The 21,738-nt window shown below is 39.1% G+C and overlaps 1 protein-coding gene across 1 annotated transcript in view; it reads left to right on the forward strand.

Moving 5' to 3' along the window:
- Nucleotides 1-11,804: 11,804 nt before the first annotated feature.
- LOC124283924 overlaps nt 11,805-21,738 on the forward strand; it is a 61,462-nt gene continuing 51,528 nt past the window's right edge. The window contains exons 1-4 of the mRNA XM_046719962.1: nt 11,805-11,960; nt 14,291-15,442; nt 16,967-18,169; nt 20,284-20,340. Of these exons, the coding sequence (XP_046575918.1) occupies nt 11,903-11,960; nt 14,291-15,442; nt 16,967-18,169; nt 20,284-20,340 (2,470 nt within the window). The 5' untranslated portion in view covers nt 11,805-11,902. The remainder of the gene's footprint in view (nt 11,961-14,290; nt 15,443-16,966; nt 18,170-20,283; nt 20,341-21,738) is intronic.

The raw sequence follows: 21,738 nt of genomic DNA on the forward strand, positions 1-21,738 counted from the left end.
TCCAAAGTCACATACACATAATTGGTCAACATTAACGTACCTGTATGAAGTTCTAGGCAAACAGAATATCTGAAAGAAACCAATATCCAAATCGATAAATGCGAGAGAGAGAGAAGTTTTTTCTGCGTGTGACAAAGAATAAATAGGTCTGTGATAAAAAGTGTGTTTGGTTGCCCATCATGTTTTCAGCTTAACGTCGCTGGACGATCTAAAGTAGCAGACGTGCTGTTTGAGGTAGCAAAGGTATTCCTGTATCCAAGATCACTATTTCTACACTTGTTTGGTATCAATTAAAATACTATGGTCTGACATACCAAGGTTGGGCCGACATTTTGTTTGAATGGCTACTTTATTATGTTAATGGTCCAGTAGCCAATCCAGAATTGTGAAGGGGTTTCAGTGATATCCGCCTCATATGCTTGCAATGGCAAGTCAAACTTAAGGTGTAAACACCGAGGTCGTATTGCACAAGTCGATACTGGTAATCGGGCATCAATTGATGAGTGCGCTGGTACAAAATATTGACCTTTTTAGTGACCTCCCTTATGTGCCCCACGTTATTGGGGGACTTATCGGAAAACACAAGCTCTTCTGCTCGTTTCATGCACTTTTTTCTTGAAATTAGACAGTTAGACTGGTCTCACCCCAAATATATTTCCGCCCAGGCAAACACTGGACATTCCTGAGTTCACTGCTTGTTTGTTGAATAACGCCGAAGTCCGCGATATTATAGCGGGGTCTGTAAATATTCGAGTCTGGACCAGACAATAAAGTGATCAACAGCATGGTCATCGATCTACACAATTGGAATATAATGACGAACCTGACCACCCGATCCCGTTAGTCGGCTCTGACAAGTATGGATTACTGAAGACCAATTCTAAGCCGGATCTTCACGGGTTGTGAGTGCACTGACTTAATAGGACATTCTATTGTGCATTGTTGCTGTTCATTGATCTTCCATGCTTTTTACGTTTCCCAACTTTGCATGTTTAACATCAACTGCTTGAATATTTCGGGCATGCTTCTATGGACGGTCTGCACCATAGTCCAGCGGATAATGGTATAATTATGCATTTTAATGTTACAAGCATGAAAATTGGCAGATATGTTGCTTATACTATAAAAATAAGAAACAGATAGGGAGGCATTGAAAATTCAAGATGGCCGCCATTTTTCACTCAAAATTACACCGTCAGTGACTAAGATTCCATATAAATTCCAGACTTTTCATACAAGAAGCATGAATTAGGGCAGATATGATGATTGTACTATAAATATAATATACTGATAGGGAGACATTGAAAATTCAAGATGGCCGCCATTTTTCAAGATGGCCACCATTTTTCACTCAAAATTACACCGTCAGTGACTTAGAATCCATGTAAATTCCAGACTTTTCATACAAGATGCATGAATTAGGGCAGATATGATGCTTGTACTATAAATATAATATACTGATAGGGAGACATTGAAAATTCAAGATATTTTTCACTCAAAATTACACCGTCAGTGACTTAGATTCCATGTAAATTCCAGACTTTTCATACAAGATGCATGAATTAGGGCAGATATGATGCTTGTACTATAAATATAATATACTGATAGGGAGACATTGAAAATTCAAGATGGCCACCATTTTTCACTCAAAATTACACCGTCAGTGACTTAGATTCCATGTAAATTCCAGACTTTTCATACAAGATGCATGAATTAGGGCAGATATGATGCTTGTACTATAAAAATTAGATACAGATAGGGAGACATTGAAAATTCAAGATGGCCACCATTTTTCAAGATGGCCACCATTTTCCACTCAAAATTGCACCGTTAGAGACTTAGATTCAATGTATATTACACAATTTTCACACAATATGCATGAAATTTGGCAGTTATGTTGCTTGTACCATGAAGATAATATACAGAGAGGGAGGCATTGAAAATTTAAGATGGCCGCCATATTTCAAGAAGGCCACCATTTTTCACTCAAAATTACACCGTCAGTGACTTAGATTCCATGTAAATTCCAGACTTTTCATACAAGATGCATGAATTAGGGCAGATATGATGCTTGTACTATAAAAATTAGATACAGATAGGGAGACATTGAAAATTCAAGATGGCCACCATTTTTCAAGATGGCCACCATTTTCCACTCAAAATTGCACCGTTAGAGACTTAGATTCAATGTATATTACACAATTTTCATACAATATGCATGAAATTTGGCAGTTATGTTGCTTGTACCATGAAGATAATATACAGAGAGGGAGGCATTGAAAATTTAAGATGGCCGCCATATTTCAAGAAGGCCGCCATTTTTCACTCAAAATTACACCGTTAGAGACTTATATTTAATGTATATTCCACAATTTTCACACAATATGCATGAAATTTGCCAGTTATGTTGCTTGTACTATGAAGATAATATAGAGGGAGAGGGATAAGAGGGAGACATTGAATATTCAAGATGGCCACCATTTTCCACTCAAATTACACCATCAGAGACTTAGATTCAATGTCAATTCCACAATTTTCATATAATATACATGGAATTTGGCAGATAAATGTATGTTGCTTGTACCATTCGATACATGTCGAAACATTGAAAACCTTAATTGGCCACCATTTTCCATGAGACTGGGAGTCAGCGTAAACCTAATCCAGATTCCCATGAATAATATTCATCTGGGGATTTCTTCACTTACCTACTCAGAGCAACATATGACCACATTATTGGGCACAGTCTCCACCACAAAGACACAGTGCAGTGCACTTGAGGGCAGCTTTGAGACACTTGCATCTGCCACAACATCCTTTGGTGCAGCGACACTTCAACAGTTCTTGACAGGTCTTTGACACGTCTGGTATTGTTGACCATAAGGGCTCCCACATGTTGGATGCATTGCGTTGCCAACCCCATTTGGATGGATCAGGCAGATCAGGACAACGGATGGTTGACTGTCCCCATATATGTCCTCCCTGATAAACTGCTCTCTTAACATGTTCTTTGAAAGCTGCAGATGTTGGAGGTATATGTTCTATTGCTCTACCCTTCGAAGAGAACATGTACTTTCTTGCTTCGTTCAGATTCACATGGTCACTTGTTCTTTCATACATCAATATTGTGAAACGTTCAAGTGTGCTGATCAAAGAATCTGTAACTTTATCAGGATGCTTGGACAGACATTCAAATGCATCAGTTGCCTCCTCGAGATGAAACCAGACTTGCCAAGCTTTCTTTTTACCACATCCACTGAAGGAAGATACAGTATCACATCCTGTGAAACTGTGGAAGAGAGGGAGGCACAGTGATTTCCTTGGACCTAATGAAGCGGCTATTTCATGTGCAGGTATGTAGTGGAACTGTTTTCCTGTACCAAAGGCAAGCCACACTTCTGAGATATCGAGAACTGCTGCTGATGAAATGGCTAACACAACAACATCTGTGTCCACTGTTCTTATCATAAATCGCAGGAATCCTCTCTTGTTGGCTTCTGACAAGGGCAGTATCATCCTGGTATCTGCTTCTTCATGGCTGCATGGTGAGAGATCTGAAACATCATATGGCTTATTTGAGAGAGCTGTTTCATTCACAGTACTGATGATCAGTTTGTCAGTATTGGTTTTCATGGCTTCTTTTCCAAGAAACTGGAACAATTCTGTTTTGTTGTTGTCACTTCCTAGAAACTCTTTCCAGTTGTGAGGAATGAAGGAATGTGGTTCAACTCGCCTTCTCTGTCCATGGCCTCTCCTACTTCTTGCACTCGCCTTTAGACTATCTGTCTTGTACACATCCCAGACAATATCAAGTCTTGTTGTGTTTTGCAGCTGGTTTTCCAGATACTTAGTAAACACTCCCTCACTGAAAGATGAAAATGTCTTATGTTCTCCAGGTTTCATCATATTCACAACTGCTGCTCCATCTAGTATTGTTACCTCAACGTCTGGTCTGTTCACTGTGGGACAGGAAACATCTTCCAGGCACTGAAGAAGCTGTGATTTAACAGATGATCGAAGCATACCAAGATGTGAGAGTGATGGTGGACAAGTTTGATTCTCATGCTTGAAAAACTCATCTAAATTGCCTTCTCTAGTTTGACAGGATATGTAAAGGCGAGAGAACAGACTACAGTCATTCTTTAGGCTGACAACTTGCATCTTTGAGGATGACTGTGATTTTATTTGAGGTGATGACAAAAGTGACAGTTTGTTCTTCTTGATAGGTTCTGAAAGTGCAATACCTTTGATGAACCGCTCCTTGACAAAGTCTTCATATTGATCTCTCCCAAGGCGTTCAATTTTATTCAGAGTTTCTACAACAGCTGATGCAGCAATGTCCCTTGTTGATATTACAAGAAGATCATGTCCATGCTCAAGAAAAGGACTTCCAAACTCTCTGATTACATCTGTAAGAGTACTAACATCTGTGTAAAATGATTCTTACATTCCTCTACTCTGTTCATGGTGTGAAACAGAAGAAATACTTTGAACATTCAAAGAGGCATCAAATTCTTCAAGAATTCTGTTCACTTCTGGACCGCCAACTGTCCATCTTCTCAAGGCAGATGCATTCTCTGTAAGACCGATGGCACCTCCATCACCTTTTACGCTTGCATTATTCTGTTCATGAGCATGATCCAATGGGATTGCAGAATAAGCCCTCTCTGTCTTGTGAACAACAAAATTCCCTTTCTTGAACTCTTCAGTTGTGTTTGGATGAATATGACTGAGATTCTTTAGGTCTCGAATATGCACTGGCATCCATCTTGCATAGTTTGTGTGGTCAAAGGCAAACATCCACGGTGTCATGGCTTCTAGAAGTCTGATATACTCACAGAAGTTTCCGCTTCTTAAACATCCAACAAATGACAAGAGCAATAGTTCCAAGTTAAGAACCATCAACCAGAAGTGGAATGTTGGGGATATCTTCGATCTGGTGTTGATCCAGTCTTCAAATGTTGCTGAAGATTTTCCATGAGCCTCAAGAAGAAGATGATAAAGTGCACAAGCAGTGACTTCATGTGCTCGTCTAGTCCTTCTGACATGTGATCCTCGAAGGAACGAATCAGCTTTGCCAGAAGATGCAATCTGGGCTGCAACTATCATATCTGTCCATCCACTGTCCATGAGCCAGTTTCCCAACACTTTCAGAAACGCCATCTCTATATGCAGTCCTCCCATCATTATTATCATCTTGTCCTCACCATGTGTTGCTGGATACTGCCACTGTATCTGCTTCATTGTGGCAAACAATGGTTGGTCTGCAGCTATGACTGGAGTTTGTCCGGGATTGAGGTAAGATGTTGCCTGTGTAATCACATCCATGCCATGTTTCAACATTGCAGCAGAGTCCGCATTTTCTGTGAAAAGTGGAAGGAGAGAAGAAATGGACTTGATGATCTGATCTGAATGTTGCTTCTTTGCATGGTAAACAGCCCATGAAACATCAGGATGATCAGCATGCCTTTCTTTAATTAGTGTGTCCACATGTGTTAACCACCTGAAAACAATAGAAATGAGCCTTGAATATTTTTTTATGTTCAATTATCATGCATACTGTGTGTGGATATGTATATACGGTATATAAAGGTGAAAGTTTGATCAAGTTTACAGTCTTCACAGTGACAAGTTAAGAAGTAAAGGAAGTTTTTCTCCTACTTTTACCAATTAAGATGTCAGGGAGTATTTATATGATATTTATATTATTAGAAGGTTGAAGAAGCTTATGATAATTGAAACATAATTTAGTTTTTTTCTGAAAGAACTTAACTTGACTTACTCATTTTCTTGCTGCATGAAGTCATCAAGTTTCACAGCTGTAGAAGCATGATAGCATGGTGTCTTTGGACAGGATGAAACATCTTTCTTCAGGATAACTGGTGGAACCTCTTCATAAAAAGCAGGCAGCTCTCTCACAGATTTTGACTGTGGTTTGGAGTTCACATCTAAAGGTTTCATTCTGTCAACCCCTTGATTGTCTTTACTTGGATGTTGAAAGATGGATATGCCTGTACCATGAAAGGACCCTTGTGCAGTTGTTGAGCTTGGGTTGTGATCAATGTTGTCTATTGCTGATGTTGTGAAGAGGTTGAATTTGAGTTTTGATGGGCAGACAACTTGTTCCTCAATGTATCTCCTGCATGCTGCATTAGCCACCTCTGTGGAAACCTCCAACACTCTGTCATATGATACAGACATTCCAAAGTCATACATGAAGTCAATCAAGTCTCTTTTCCGTGTCTTGGCATGAAGTGTCATTCCAATATACAAGGGAAGTGGTGTCTCTCGATCCTTGTTGTGCCGAAGGGATGTAGTTCCTTCCTTTGCGCGTTTACTACAGTTGTAAACAAGTAGCTGAGAAAGTGATAAGGCAGTTTGTTTCCTAGCAGTTGTCTGTGAATTAGGGGGTTGTTCCTTCCAGAATCATTTCAACAAGAGAAAGTAGAGAGTGTGGAATAGACTCTGTCTGGCAGTTTACATCAAACGCTCCTGCAAAAGGTTTGTGTGTCATTGCCAAAATGTCCTTTCTCACAAGCTGAGCTGCTTTACAGAGTATCTGACCTTTATCATCAAAGTCCTGATCATGAACGGTTCTCAGAGCTTCCCCTACATGTTCTGTGAAGACCAAAAGTGTTTCCCTTCCACTTGAATGAGCTTGGAGATCTGGAAACTCATCTAGTAACTTGTTCTTCAGTCTTGTGCTGTGAATGTCATATTTCAGGCCATGATATTTCAAATAGCTTGAATACACTTTAGACAGTGTTGACAGTTTCAGTACAGGGAGATTTTCTTGTCTACATTCGTCAACATATTGTTTAAGCTGAGCGAAAGCTAAACCTTCTTTAAGTCTTTGGGAATGACTGATATCATCTGACTGTATAAGTTCCTCGCTTTGGGTTGCTTTTCTGTATAAATTGGAAAGACATCTCGGGTGATATTTTGCATCCTGTGCCATCAAATCCCTAGTACTGAGCTTAGCTAACAGCTGACTATCTTGCAACTTCAAAGCACATTCGCGTACACGTTTGTCAACTTGAAAGGTTGATACACACCTTAACTCTGATTGCAGTCCTGACTGCTCACAAACAAAGCAAAGGTTGCCGTTATCTGCAGTTTTGTTCCTGTCATGAGGTGAACTTCTTACGACTTTACTTTCACAATGTTGTGATGGGGAAAGGCAGTCACCGCATTTACTGTTTGAAGTTTCAAGTTCATTGGATAATCGTCTTTTCTTTGCCCTCTGCAGCATGTTATTGTTGAATTTGAGACTACATGACTTGTGCCAGCGTGCTCTGTGAGATTCAAAGGTGGTGAAAATATTCATAACACCTCCAAAACAACTCAAATTTATGTCCATTGGCAGCTGTCCAAGTTCAGAAAAGACTTGTAAGTTACTAGCCATTGTGGCGTAACCGTTTCCTGATTGGTTCTTAGCACTGGCAGGGCAGATAACAGGATCCTTTGTGCATTTCTGGCAAAATACACACAAACTCCAATCCATCTTGGAAGCATCTGTGGATTGTGTTTGACTAGTCATCATCCACGGAATCTGGAAAATAATAAAGCTAAAGCTGGAGAAATGACCAAAATAATAATTAATTTCATGACATGATAGTATGAACTGTCCTTGTCATAACCTAATCCTCATGATTGATATTTTGAGAATTTGAATAACTTATGAACCTGCTGTATTTATATTGATAAAAGAAATATTACACTAATTAGTTATTATCATGGACATGATTTGAACTTGTACACCTAGATGATTTTGAAATCTGAAGCTAAAATTTTCCAAATAACAGTGACATTATTTTGTTTATAAACCATTCTGTCTTTAGAAAATAAACCACATATGGCTTTTACTTAATTGGTAGTGAAATACCATCAAAACTGTAATTCAACAAACATTTTCAACAGAAGTCCCCTCCATCTAAAGAAATAAGATCAGTGGAAGGGAAGTATTATTACACGTAAATTCTACATAGCCTGTGATACCATTATTTTTAAAAATACCAAGTAATCTGAATGATGTAAATTGGGTATTTGTTTGTTTTAGACAATTCTGAAACTATATACCAATCAAGAAGATATACATTATTTGTCTTGTCAAGTATTTAATGTCCCTGCAACTTGTTAGTGATGAAACCCCTAGGTGTCCCTTGCACATAACTAACACAGTGAAAAGAGTTTTACTCACCATTCATGTCTCCTCAGCAACAATGAACATTCTTCTTGCCATGTTGGTAAAATGAATGTAAAATTTTCCAATTATACAGGACTATTTGACTGATTACATCATTGTAACCTTGACTGATGACATAATAGCAAAGTCATAACAAAGGGGAGATCACTCTCACTTCACCTCATTTCTAGTACTTTCCACACAACAAATAACAGTGGCTCAATATTTAACAATATTTTTTTTGGAGCTTCATACAAAAATAATAAAACATATTTTTGAGTGCCTCCCTATCTGAAACATGTTAGAATATTATTTTCTTAGTAATTTAACTAAAATTTCACTTGTAACATGTAAATGCACAATTGCATACAAATCATGCCATTATCCGCTGGACTATATATGTATCTCTGTACATGTGATAAAGAGGAAAATGATCACCAACCACATGTACGCGATAAGAGGTCAATATACAATGACAAAAAATATGCCATAAGCTATGACATCCCAAATAATCTAGCGGTCTCTATATCAATAGATGTTTTGTATGCCTGGAGGAAGTGTTCCAGCTCTGTGTACATTTTGTTTTCATACAATCTTTTATTTAGTTATCAAGACAGGTACACGTTTTGTCATTAATTCTATATAAGTAATCGATTTCTAGTTTACAACAACCTATACACAGTTCTACAACTCTAGTTCTTCTAATTCTACAACTATTAAAAAATATCATATATGATGTCTGCTTGTCAGTCCGTGTATGTATTTCTGTTTCTGCGTGCATGTTGTATCGTCCATGTGCTATCTATTGAACATCTTTATGCATCATGAATGGCTGTTCGAACCTAAACTCGCAATTCGTTGTGGACATATACAAGAAATACCCTGAACCATGCCAGTGCATAGTAATTGTGAGCAACCAAACAAAGTGTATCTTGGTTAGGGTAAAAAATGAAACGTACAACGTTATGGATGACAACTTCTTGTTTATTGCATAAAGCGGCGTTTCGATGTAGAGTCTTACACCGTATCAAGATAGAAGTCACTAGTTATCTTGATAACGGTGTAAGAATATCCATTTAAACGTCGCTCTATGCAAAAATTCAAGAAGCTGTCATCCATGTTGAATGTTTCATTTTTGGCTCACCAGCGTCTAGAATGCCGATCAAATTATTAGGTTGCATACAATTTTAATGTAGGGTTTTTAATAATTACCTGTGAAACGAAATGCCGAGAATCACAGGTTAGTGATAAAGCTCATTTTTCAGTTTCCATTCGTATTCTTATTGTCAAGAGATAACAATCATAAATGAATGAATATATTCAGTGATTGTACAAGAATGACTGCGTTTACACCGCGTGCAGCAGTTTTCCAGCAAAATCACGGAGACATGAGAATTGAGCTTCAGACGTTGTACTCATGGGGATGGAACCCTGGACTTCATCGTGATGAACAAACGCTGTTACCGCTAGGCTACCCACCACCCATATTGTACTGGAGAAGTGTTATGGAGTTTAAAGTGTTTAGCATTGTATGCAACATGCGCTCAATCTTGATACACTTAAAACGCTACTTCATGGCCACATATATCACTTCCTGAATCGTATGCACACATGATTAAGTCTGCTTAGGGAAGGTTGGTTCTACTTTTGTTACCCTACAGATTCGCTAACTAGTATTTAGCCAGACTAATTCACAGAATGACCTCCCTCTCAGCAGCTGATGTAGCGTTACATATTCAGACTTGATCAACCTTCCACTAAGCGTGATGATGATGGTTTTCTGGCTAACAGTATAAAATGGGCACGTGCGTACTGGATAACATCTGCAAATGTTTATGCAGGTCTAAGCTCGGAGATATGTTTTACCTTATGCATCGTTTGGATGTATATGAATCAGTTCCCGAAGCTTACAAGCAGACGTTTATGTTACTCTAGAAATATGCTGCTAGAAGCAAAATAGTGTTCGCCTCTCACGACAAGCATGGGTTGCTTCACGAGTACTATCACTCTTGAAACATATTTGTCATGGACGAGGAAAACCAGATAAAGAGAGAGGAAGTACATATTGTACAGGTGTCTATCGGCAGCAACAAGGAACAATGTTCAATGTCAATGATGAATGTGTAAGAGGAAACTGATAACTCTATGTATGGTGGAATGGGTGATACTATATATTTCAGCTAATATTCAGCTACAGGATTACAGCTCATGCAATAATAGTTGTTCATATAGGGTGTTTATATGAACTCACACGGCCTTTCAGAAAGTGGCCAAATGTAACGTGTTATGTCTGGAGATATTAGTTGTTCATATTTCGAATTCAGACAGAAACATTTACCTGTTGATAAATGTAAGAATTTACAACTTTGAGGCTAGGCTAGCTATTCTCGAAACGTTCGTAGCCCAACGAACTTCTTAAGCCCATTCTTAACACATTGGCTACGATGAAAGTTAAAAATTCTTAGGTCTACTAACGTTTCGAGAATAAGGGCCCAGAGCAACAGTGACCAAAATATCCATAGGATATCGTGATAGACTGGCCGTATAAGACAATAAAGTAATGAGAGTGAAACAAACAGTCTTCGCACATTTTAAGGTGGCTAAAATCATTATATCATGTTGTTCAAAAAGTGTATTTAGGGTTAAAACTCAGGAAACGTATTCTATCTGTTGATGAGCTCTGATTATCACATAATGTAGATTTCAGTTTTGCAGGCTTATAAATCACTTCCTGGAGTTCACAGACAAATGTATAGTTCTGCTAAGAAAAATGATGGTTCTGCTTTTGTCTGGTATTCGCTGATGTCAATTCTTTAAGTCACCAACGGGTTAGTTGTAGGAAGTCAAGGATTTCAGGCATCCTCAGGTGTATAAACCTTGAATCACGATATGGTAGTTGAAATTCTTCTCTTGAACTGTCGAACAGTCATAGAAGAGCATTAAAACGTCTCAGAATATACATGTTTAGGCACCAGTTCTGGCAAGGAAGATGTTGGTTAAGTTCTTCAAATAGGGCACTCTCTTCAGATGAAGCTGACATGGTTCCAGTTTGCTGTTTTTCAAGGATTGTTGATGAAGAAATTGGGCCTACAGACCTTCCTGTTGACGTTGAATGAAAGGTTTTGCATCTAATTGTTCTTACAAATTCATGCCGAAATAATGTTTTGAGTTTGGTACCTGGAACTCCTAGGCAGGTCATTTGGGTGTGAAACTTGTGAGAATATTCTATCCCATTTCGTTGTGATTAAATTGCGGCACAATGTGGCTAACTTTTGCAGAACATGCTATTGCAGGAATATTGCTAAAACTAATATCACTCACTCATAACCATATCAAATCATAACGCCATATTGTGACGTGCTATCTACCCTCTGCACCAACCTTGCGATAACAAGGGCTTTTCATCTGGCTGTAACATTGCTAAGTGGCTCGTCAAAAACTCACTCACGAGGTGAAAGTTTACTTCCTCGTTGCTAAGCAACACTATCTCGTCACTATTGCTATCTGATATATCATCACGGACAAATGGAGTCATGTCTAAAACAGGATGTAAATCGCAGTGGGTGTGTAGAGACCTGATCACTATACACACCTGATGTGCCACACCCGACCCTGTGTCGGTCATTCTGATTTGATTTTCACCACCAGATATCTAAGCAGACATCAGGAATCTTCATCCTTTGTTCTGAAAGGACACGGGAACACTCCGTGGATAGGATGACTTCCAAGGGCTTCAGCTTGGTGGTTCTGTTGACGATCCTGCAGAGCGGCAATGGTAAGTAGCTCATGTTATTGACCCAATGTCTAAGATTATACACTGTATCACCAATCTGATAGTGACACTTTCACAAAATAAACATCTTTTTAGAAAACTCTCTATTCACTGAGTCGCTATGAAGATTAAAGACGTAGGAGTTGATCAGCTTGTCCTTCAACATCGCGTTTTATTGCATAAGGATATATCAGTATTATGTAGGTTTGTGACCTAATCGTTGTTTGACTACCAATGCTAAGATCATTGTTTAAGAAAACTTCCATGTATACATTTATGAAGATACGGTCAAAGTGGATCATTGTTAGTTGAGCAATTCACATATACACATGAAAAATAATATCGCGACACCATATTTGTCATAGTGTAAATAGGTTACAAGTAACCATAGCTAAGGAACATATCCAAGCCTAAATATAACTTACTGTCTAGATAAACTGATCCCCAAAGAATAATTAAATGGGGGATATCAAAGCAAAAAGAAAAAAAATTGTTTATTCATAGCAAAAATGTAAAAAAATGACTCATTATAATGCTGATAACTATGGTCGTATAACTAGGACAAGTGACCACATAAGTATGAATAACCGAGCACAATGTCAATATTGGGTGTAACCTCCGCCAACTACACTAACATCGATGACCCTCCTCATCACTGACTGCATCAGACTTTGAATTTATCGTTGAGGTATTTTTGGATGGCTTGTTCCAATCCATCAGGATTGTGTATTGGAGGATCTTTGTGACCCATACTGTCCATAACATGTTCTATGGGATTGATGCTCTACGTTGCTACCGACTCTTGATACAAGAAATCACCAACGAAACGTGGTACAACAGCCCTGTCTAAGATCTCAGTGATGTACAGTAGTACATTCAAATTTTGTCTGAATGTCACAAGGGCGTGTTTATTGTGACAAGAGAGGTACCTCCACACCATGAATGCTTCGCGCCAGGTACGCGCACAGAAAGAGCACAGCTTAAATAAATATATAGTGCGCCCAGCTCAAAGAATGATACAAACAAACATTACCATGCTATGAAAATAAGAGGGGGGTTAAAATCATAGGTATTGCGATATATATGTCTGTGTGAATACATGTTGTTATACAGGCAATAATTGCTGCTACAGTGTGGAATCAGGCCAACGTAACTAACACCATAATGTGCATGTACCCTGTGTGGGGGCAGGAATAGTTGACGGTGACAGTAGCAAAGTTGGGCTATATCATGCTGCCAGGCTTTGTTTATGAGGAACGCAATTGGGATACCACATACAACCTAGACACGGAACACGTCCGGCCCCATATTGTCACATCCTACGACCGGCATAGCTTGCTGGGTAACTACTTATATTTCAGAAGCCCTACACAATATAACAGATACAATAGGTGATGGTCCGTAGATTGTGACAGTATTGCATAGCATAGCAGTTATTTTTTGAGTAGCTGATATTCAAGGGAAACACACATACAAACACATGTTGCAAAGCACAGTAACGAAGTTGACAAAAGATATACCAATCTATAGAGAATGTTATCTCGTTCTAGTGTGTTCGGAGGTGTGGCACGGTGCGGTGGTCCTGTGTGGTATCATACGATGACGAGATAATCATTTATTGAACATATCAATCCATTAGCGAACGTGTTTTTAAAAGAATGACCAAAACGTGAAGGTAAAAATATAAACACGCACGAAATGTAAGTGTTTCAAGTCTTTTTAAAACTTGTCACTGACGAGTTCAGGAGGATCTGCCAAATTACACTCTCGCTGACTCTGCAGAGATTGAAGTAAAAGTGTTTCTGACATGATGAATGTAGTGCATACAGCCCTGAGAGGTGAGCTACTGTCCATTGGTAATTACCAGGACATTGAAGTTGTCAGCCAGCGGTTGTTTATCAGAGTGAGTGAGTGAGTGAGTGCGTTGGGCTTTACGCCGCTTTTAGCAATATTCCATCAATATTACGGCGGAGGACACCAGAAAAAGGCTTCACACATTGTACACACGAGTCTTCGGTGTGACGAGTTTAACCACCGAGCGACCCCCACCGCACCTTGTTGATCAGAGTTATGGAGGTCACATGATTATGAATGACGCTGGTCTTGTAGAATATGACTGCATTTTAAGGATTCCCTTGGCCTTTGATGGATATTACTCAAGCAGTATTGATATTGACCTCTCGATAGCCGGGGCACTGGTATTTATGTTTTGCGCATTTTAATACTTATTGTCTCTGGTGCGGCACATTTGTCGTGCTTTGATCTTGGCCCCAAAATAACAGGGTTAAGAACATAATACATTGATCTAATGTCGTTTTGAATTGACTTTACAGGTGAAGACTACTTGGTGGCTGTGTCAAAAAGAGGCAAATACGGGTACATCATGTACTCAGCAGGAGAAACTGGGGGCCTGCTGGAGATACAGTATCCTCACCTCGCCTACAGAAGTGTTTATGTATTGAGTCCCTTCTATCTTAGTTTAGTCGGTGTAAACGATCAGATAAAAATCACAACTAATGTAGAAAATGCAGCATTCATTGTGAGCGGAAGTGACGAAGATGTAAACATTGTGGTATATGCTGACGGTATATTCTCTCCACTTCCTATATCTGCCCTTGGGACCAAGTACGTTTTACCTTCCAGTCTCCCCCCTAACGGTTATTATCAATCCTTGTTACTAATAGCTACACACAACATCAGCACTACTGTTGATATATTATTTCGACTGAACAGAGGAAGTATTTACATTCTCAATTATTATTACAGTGACGGCGAAAGATTATCCTTTAAACTTAATCCGTATCAAACGTTATGGGTGTCCACTCCATATGATCTGAATGGAACGGTCATTACCAGTGAACACAGCATAGCCGTCCATAGTGGTATGGAATATGCCTATAAGTACACGGTGTATGACCAACTTCTGCCGGTCAAGCACTACGGTCAGGAGTATGTGGTTGCTGTAGATGACACCAAACTGGAGCTGCAGATCATCAGTGAACACAGCCACGTGCAGATCACCTTCAGTTCTGGAGCAACAGCCTCTACTGGCGAGCGTCGTCTCTATAACCGCTCACTTGAACGGGGAGAGAGTTTTCACTTCACCGCCACACGCCCTGTATTGGTGACACTCAGTCGAGCAGATGGTTACAGTAGTGCCTTCACAACTGTACCACCTGTACACTCGTACGTCACACACACAGGAGTCTGGTTATATTATAACAATGTTCAAACAAAGCTAAAGGTACTAACTGACACGAGAGCAACGGTGTTGATTAAGGACAAAGAGGTAAACGATCGTCTGACATGGAGGTGGATAGCGGGCAGCAGATACAAAGTTGGCACACTGGTACAGTCAAAGTCACGATATATATATTCTACGTCCATATCCAGCGACTTCCCCTTCACAGTTCTGTCCTTCTATAACGGATCGGTCTATGCCATCGGCTACAATCTGTCTGCAGAGGAACCAGAACATTATACAGGTATGTGTCAGCAACATACACATAATGAATCACGCATGCCAGTGGAGTTCCTGTTGGACTTTATATAAATATAGACCTGTGTTATTTCCAGCATCAAAGATGTTGCCGTGTGGCACTTCATATACTGTTTAGGGTTGAGTATTGTTTACATACAAGAAATATCTGACATTTATCTTCAATAAAATATTTTCCACTTTCTATATACTGTTTACACAGTCGTTAAGTTTTGGGGATATTTGTGTATCTCCCAAAATCACCTGCAAGTATAAACCTACTACATCTGAAACAAGTCGATGCATAGTCTAAGATGTACGGGGACTAGGATTAAGATACCGTTCTACATTTAACAGGGTTTAAACGGCTTGAAAGAGAAGGAAACAGATAAACTGTTGATTGAACTACACCACGATTTTTAGAGGTTGTATAATAATCTATATTAATAACAGTGAATGAATATATTCACATTGCCCTCATCAGTCGTCCACTGATTTGAGCATTAAGTAGCATTGGCGAGGAAGTCTGTGATCATGCAAATGCTTCGATACTTAATAAGTCTCCGGTACACACGAGTCGGAAAGGGGTTTTACCACACTTTCCCAAAATAAAAGCATTATTTGTTGTTTTACCTATTTTGAGAGACCATTTACACATTAACATTTAATGCTGTAGGTCTTGAATATCACAATGCATCTGCACCATAACGCACTATAGGAACAACCATAGCATTAAGCATGAAAATGTCACAGTATGAATATACTCACCATTAAAATTCCATTTTACACGTTTGTCACAATCAGCTATGTAAATGTGCTTCTCATGACTTGGTTGTAGTCACTCTTAGCTCTATAACGGTTTATGAATCTACACAGAAACGTCGCTTTATGCAAAAAATAAGTAGTTGTAATCTATAAAGTATGCTTTGTTATTGTCAAATGTATTAGTTAATATTTTTTGAAAAAGTGAAAGGCCTTCCCCATTGTCTCAAATCAATTCACAATCTTTTGAATAAAAGTTTATACCCCGTTGATTCTGTAGTAAATACACGTGAATTATGTTTTCATGGTTGATCTTGCTGTCTGAAGCACAGCTGTGTGAAGTAGATTCAGTTTGGTTATCACTCATCTTTGTCAGTACCATAGATTTGCTCATGGATTAAATACAACTTAAACTTTAATAATCTTAAAACCTGTATCACTTCTGGATCTTTTCCACAAATATGCTCACATGCCAGGTTATTACTGAAATACTTGTATTCATTCTACTCCTTAATTCCAAATAGTTACATGCCATTCACTGTAATTATAATTTTAATAAATGGCTTCCATGACTTATGCATGCATTGAACACATGGTCGACATGTCAAGGACATGCTCTATGTGGATATGAGCTTTTCTGTTAGTTTTACTTTGAATTAACAGACTCAATCATTCTAAGGCAGACACCTGTGTCAGATAATATATATCTGAGGCTTAACTCTTTAATGATCAGGTTACCAAATACATAAATATGTACTATGCGTTGCAGGTCCAAGTTACTTGATGGCACTAGCTGGGTACAGTGGGCGCGACAACAATTATATTCCTCGGATACTCGCCAGTGCTGGAGAGACAGGAGGCCAGTGGCAGGTACAGGATCCACGCTCTGGGCGAGTCTGGTCTCGGCGCTTCAATCCGCACAACACAGATTATTTTTACCCAATAGTCCATGACAAAAACAGATTAATTCTTGTACTGGTGTTTGTCAGAGATGATACTATTCAGATCAAAGGGGGAATGAACTTTTACACACTATTCTCTCCCCTTTCTGTGTCGGCACTAGGCACGAAGTACATCATGTCTTCCTGTCTTCCTACTGACAACATTCACTTGGACACAACGTCTTACATATTCGTCTTGGTGATAGCCACACACAGCAAGGAGGCGGATATTGACGTCATCTTCAGACTGGACGCAAACGTCACGTATGGTAACAAGACGTACATCGACGGGGACATTCTCACTGTCAGATTAGATAAGTATCAGACCTTCTCCTTAAACAGTTCATCTGATATGACCAGAACCATCGTTAATGCTACTGAGACAATAGCCGTCTATAGCGGAACATACGATGTGAGCAGAACACTCTTCATTACTTTCGAGCAATTACTGCCTGTGAAACATTATGGACATGAGTATATTCTCGCTATCCAGGACCCTTATTACGGTGATCGCTCATATGTGAGTGCCATGCCATACCAACTTCAAGTTGTTACCGACCACAGTGACACGAGCATCATGTTTGATAACGGTTCTTCCATATCAGTTGGTGAAGATGGAGTGTATCGTACACAATGTGGGAATCGTGAAACGTTCTACTTGAACACCACAAGGCCAGTTATGGCCACTCTGTGTACTTTGGGAAGGTATTACTATTCTGATGCATTTGTTGTAGTGCCCCCCGTAAGCCTATACTCCACGTTAACAACACTACAACCCCGAGGTACCGTGCAGATATTGACAGACCAAGAAAACAACAACGTGGACGTTCAACAAACCCATGGCACCCTCTCTACAGTCTTAAGCCCTCCGGTGACATGGAAGAATCTGTCAGGTACAAGATACAAAGTGGGAACATTGAGAGGTAGTAGATACACAACAACCATCCGTTCTAATTCTACCTTTGCTGTCCTTGGATACTATGCCGCCATATACAACGGAGGATACAGTTTTGGGACATATTCTGATACAGGTTGGTCTATTGCTGTACATAGAGGATATTATGTGAGTGTCCATGTCTTACTATGTTTACGACACGAGTGCCTAAATGTTAGTATTAAATACCGACGTACAGGCACGAGTGTCGTAAACATGGTGTGACATCGACACGAATAAGATATTCTGTTTATTACCGAAGAATTATGTATTATTTAAACATGCAACGAAGTGCTTATAAAAGGACGCATCATCTGTAAAAGGGGAGAAGGCCTTAGCACCACTAACCCACAGTTACCGTACGCGGAAATGAAACAAGTACACATTTTCATCGACAGGTATTTGTCAACCTTGAGTTTAAATAAGAATAGAAAGATATATTTCAGTCGTAAATATGTAATTCACAACGGTTAATCTTCCATTCCATTTTGTTTAAAATAGAAACTTTAGAACGTAGCGCAAAGTCAACACAAGACCAGTCAGACTGCCAGGGGCAAGTTGGAATATTCAAATAGGAAAAGGGCAGTGAACGTGAGTCTTATGAGCACCAATTAATGTAAAAAATAATGTCAAGCAGAAGAAACACATTCTCAGTGAGTGAGTTGAATGTACCTAATGACTGTCAAAGTGTGTCAACTTTATTTGGAGGCTGGAACTGACGCAACTTTTCAACTGACAGAATGGTCTGGTTCACGTCACATGTGTTTACCGACCAGTTGTTTCTCCTAACGTGGTTGAAGTTAGTGTTAATTACACCCCTATGAATAGGCCCAGAAAAGTAAAGTAATGTAAGTAAAAAATTAATGAATTTTAATTGTGTTAATAACAATAATATTGTAAGCGAATCTCGAGGTGACGCTATCTCCTAAATGCCAATCTGGGAATGAACGTTGTGAAGCATTGTAAAATTTCATGAATGCAAAAAGTAGTTCCCTTTGATATCGAGTCTTGACATGGAACACTTCCTCGTAAAGTGATATGTTCCCCTAGGGCATCGTATGAAAAATGCCAACCCCGATATTTTGCCCTCGTATTGTAATAGTGAGTGAGTGAGTTATCCTCGTAGGTAATAAATTAATATATGAAGAGATTGAGATCCTACATTCAATTAACTGTATTTAAAGTTAATCCTTAAATCCTCCACTTAAGGACTCTTAGTATAACCATCTTTCCAATATGTCTATGCTTACCCCTATAGCTATACGAAGCAAACGTAAACAGAATCTGACAATAAAAACAGTCGCAATATTTTCAATGCCATGTGGGGATTCCGGGTTTCATGTACAGTTGCTCATACTATTAACCACTGGTTTGTCTGGTTAGATAACATGATGTCCAGGTCGCCATCATGTAGCTGGAATGTTGCTGTGATCGTAATTAAATAACAAAGAAACAAAATATATGTTGACTGAACTGTGATCGTGAAGTCAGGAAATGTGACTTGGTTCATTCTCATAGCATCCCGAAAACGTAGATCGATGCTCCTTTATCAAGTCACTGGTTTGTCTGCTCCATGATTATCTACAGACTGTCGTGGTGTATCTGGCATATGGATGATTGTTGTGATGAGCAACATCATAATATGTACAGTTCCACACAAATGAAACCTTCTCAGTATGTAATAATAATCAAATTGATCGTTGCTCTTACATTTAATTACTGGTTTGTCTGCTCTATTTACTGGCTGCTAATCTGTTTACGATTGCTCTGTGAAACGGTTGTACAAGGTTTGATTGTACAGTTCTGTCCAGCTCCATTACAAGTTAAATCAAAGACATTTATCAAAAGGCAATGTCAGACAGAAAGCAACACCATGAGTCATAGAGAGTTAAAGTAGTGTGTCCAAAACCTCAAATGACATTATTTCTGTGACAGACTTGTATTTTTAATGTTACATAAACTTTAATTAATATTTTTTTCTGAAGAAAAAGGGTTAGCATTAAAATACTAGTACGTCCCAACTAGTAGTGTTACAAACATTGTACCAATTGATGATATTTGTCTTAGGTCGTGAAATACTGACTATTTAGATATTGTTCAGATCGGCGTTTAACAAAACAGGACATATCTTCTGAGTGTTTGACTACATATAGGGCTTACTTTACTTCCAAGACAATGTACATACTGACTGGCTTCACTAAATCGTTCCAGAGACCTCGACACCAGATGGAAGCGGTGTCAAGTTAAATACAGGTGGTTCCATCCAAGGTGAGTGTTCCTCCCTTTCTCGACTGTGGGAATTGTACAGAAATATTAGAGTCTTTCGAACATAAACATTTCCTAATGTATCCATTTCAGAAAAGTATATATAGTCTTTTTCTAAGACAAAAACATTCATTTCAGCTGGCAGTTCTGACAACGCTGCTGTGATCGTGGGTGTAGTCTTTGGGATTGTTATCTTGGCTCTCCTCGTCGCTTTTGTAGCATATGTGTTCTACAGGTAAGGATTTAGTAACTCAAGTATTATTCTCAAATGATTCTTAGTTCTACAATATGTTGATATAAAGACATGGTCAGCCATCCTGGTTGAGAGTATGAGCAAGCATATGAAATCAGTCAGGACATTGTAACTATTTGATCATCATGTTTGTCGGCTACTATGACAAACAAGGTGTGTTTAGGATGTAAACTGCCCCTGAAAAGCAGTCAAGGTCAAGGACACAACTAGTAGAAATAACGATCTCACCTCATGTCTAAGTAAGATGCTAAACTGATTGTGGATTACACCAAGACAGTAGACATGTATTCCTATGCCGGTACTAGTTGTAGCCTAAGGGTGTGTTAGAAAGGGAATCTCTTTAGCCTGTCAGCCTCATAGGTTTCTCTTTTGTGTAAAAGGTCTTTAGGCATAACGTAAAACTTTGGTAGCATGTCAATATCGGTTGTTGTTCTTGCTCAGACCTTATTAGGAAATTACTCTTTCGCTTTTTGGAAGTATTTTAAGATGGATGTAAGTTCCAAAATGTGCTAACCGTTGAGCCAACGTCCATGGTTTTATTTGTTTCTCTATATTCTTGTAGCCGAAAGAAGAAGATGCCAGTTACAAGAGCTGGAGAACAAGGTGCTGATGCTCCCTCAGCCTCCATGGCCATCTACGCGGTGCCTGACAGAGCTGCTGGAGATGCAGGAGGTGAGGTAACGTACACGGGGCTGAGATTCAAAGCCACACCAAGCGACATCAACATCGTCGACAGTACTGCCGCATATGAGAATTTCGAAGGCGGGAAATAGTTCGGAAGTTAACACAAATTCGAGCATGAACCGACAGAGTAGTGGAAACATAGTCTGGCACTTTATCATGTCATTTTGTGAAAACGAGTGATCTCTCCACACTTCGGTGGAACACAATGATACACATACTGATCTGAGTGCGTTTTGTTTTAGTTCCCCGAAATAAGCCGTCATACGAAAATTCAGGGCTCTTAAAAAAATAATGAATGTCAGACTGATTGTTTACATGCATGTTCAAAAGATCAGATTGGTGGTCATATCAAGGACGTGAAACGTGTGGGAATATATATTGTTGTTCTTATATGATCAGTGTTCAGATGATTTAAGTGTTCCAGAATGTCTCTTCAGTTGGTACTTGTGCCAATATGTGAATAC

Source organism: Haliotis rubra, unplaced genomic scaffold (assembly GCF_003918875.1).
Source record: "Haliotis rubra isolate DU_JTF1 unplaced genomic scaffold, ASM391887v1 Scf1098, whole genome shotgun sequence".
Taxonomy (NCBI): Eukaryota; Metazoa; Mollusca; class Gastropoda; order Lepetellida; family Haliotidae; genus Haliotis; species Haliotis rubra.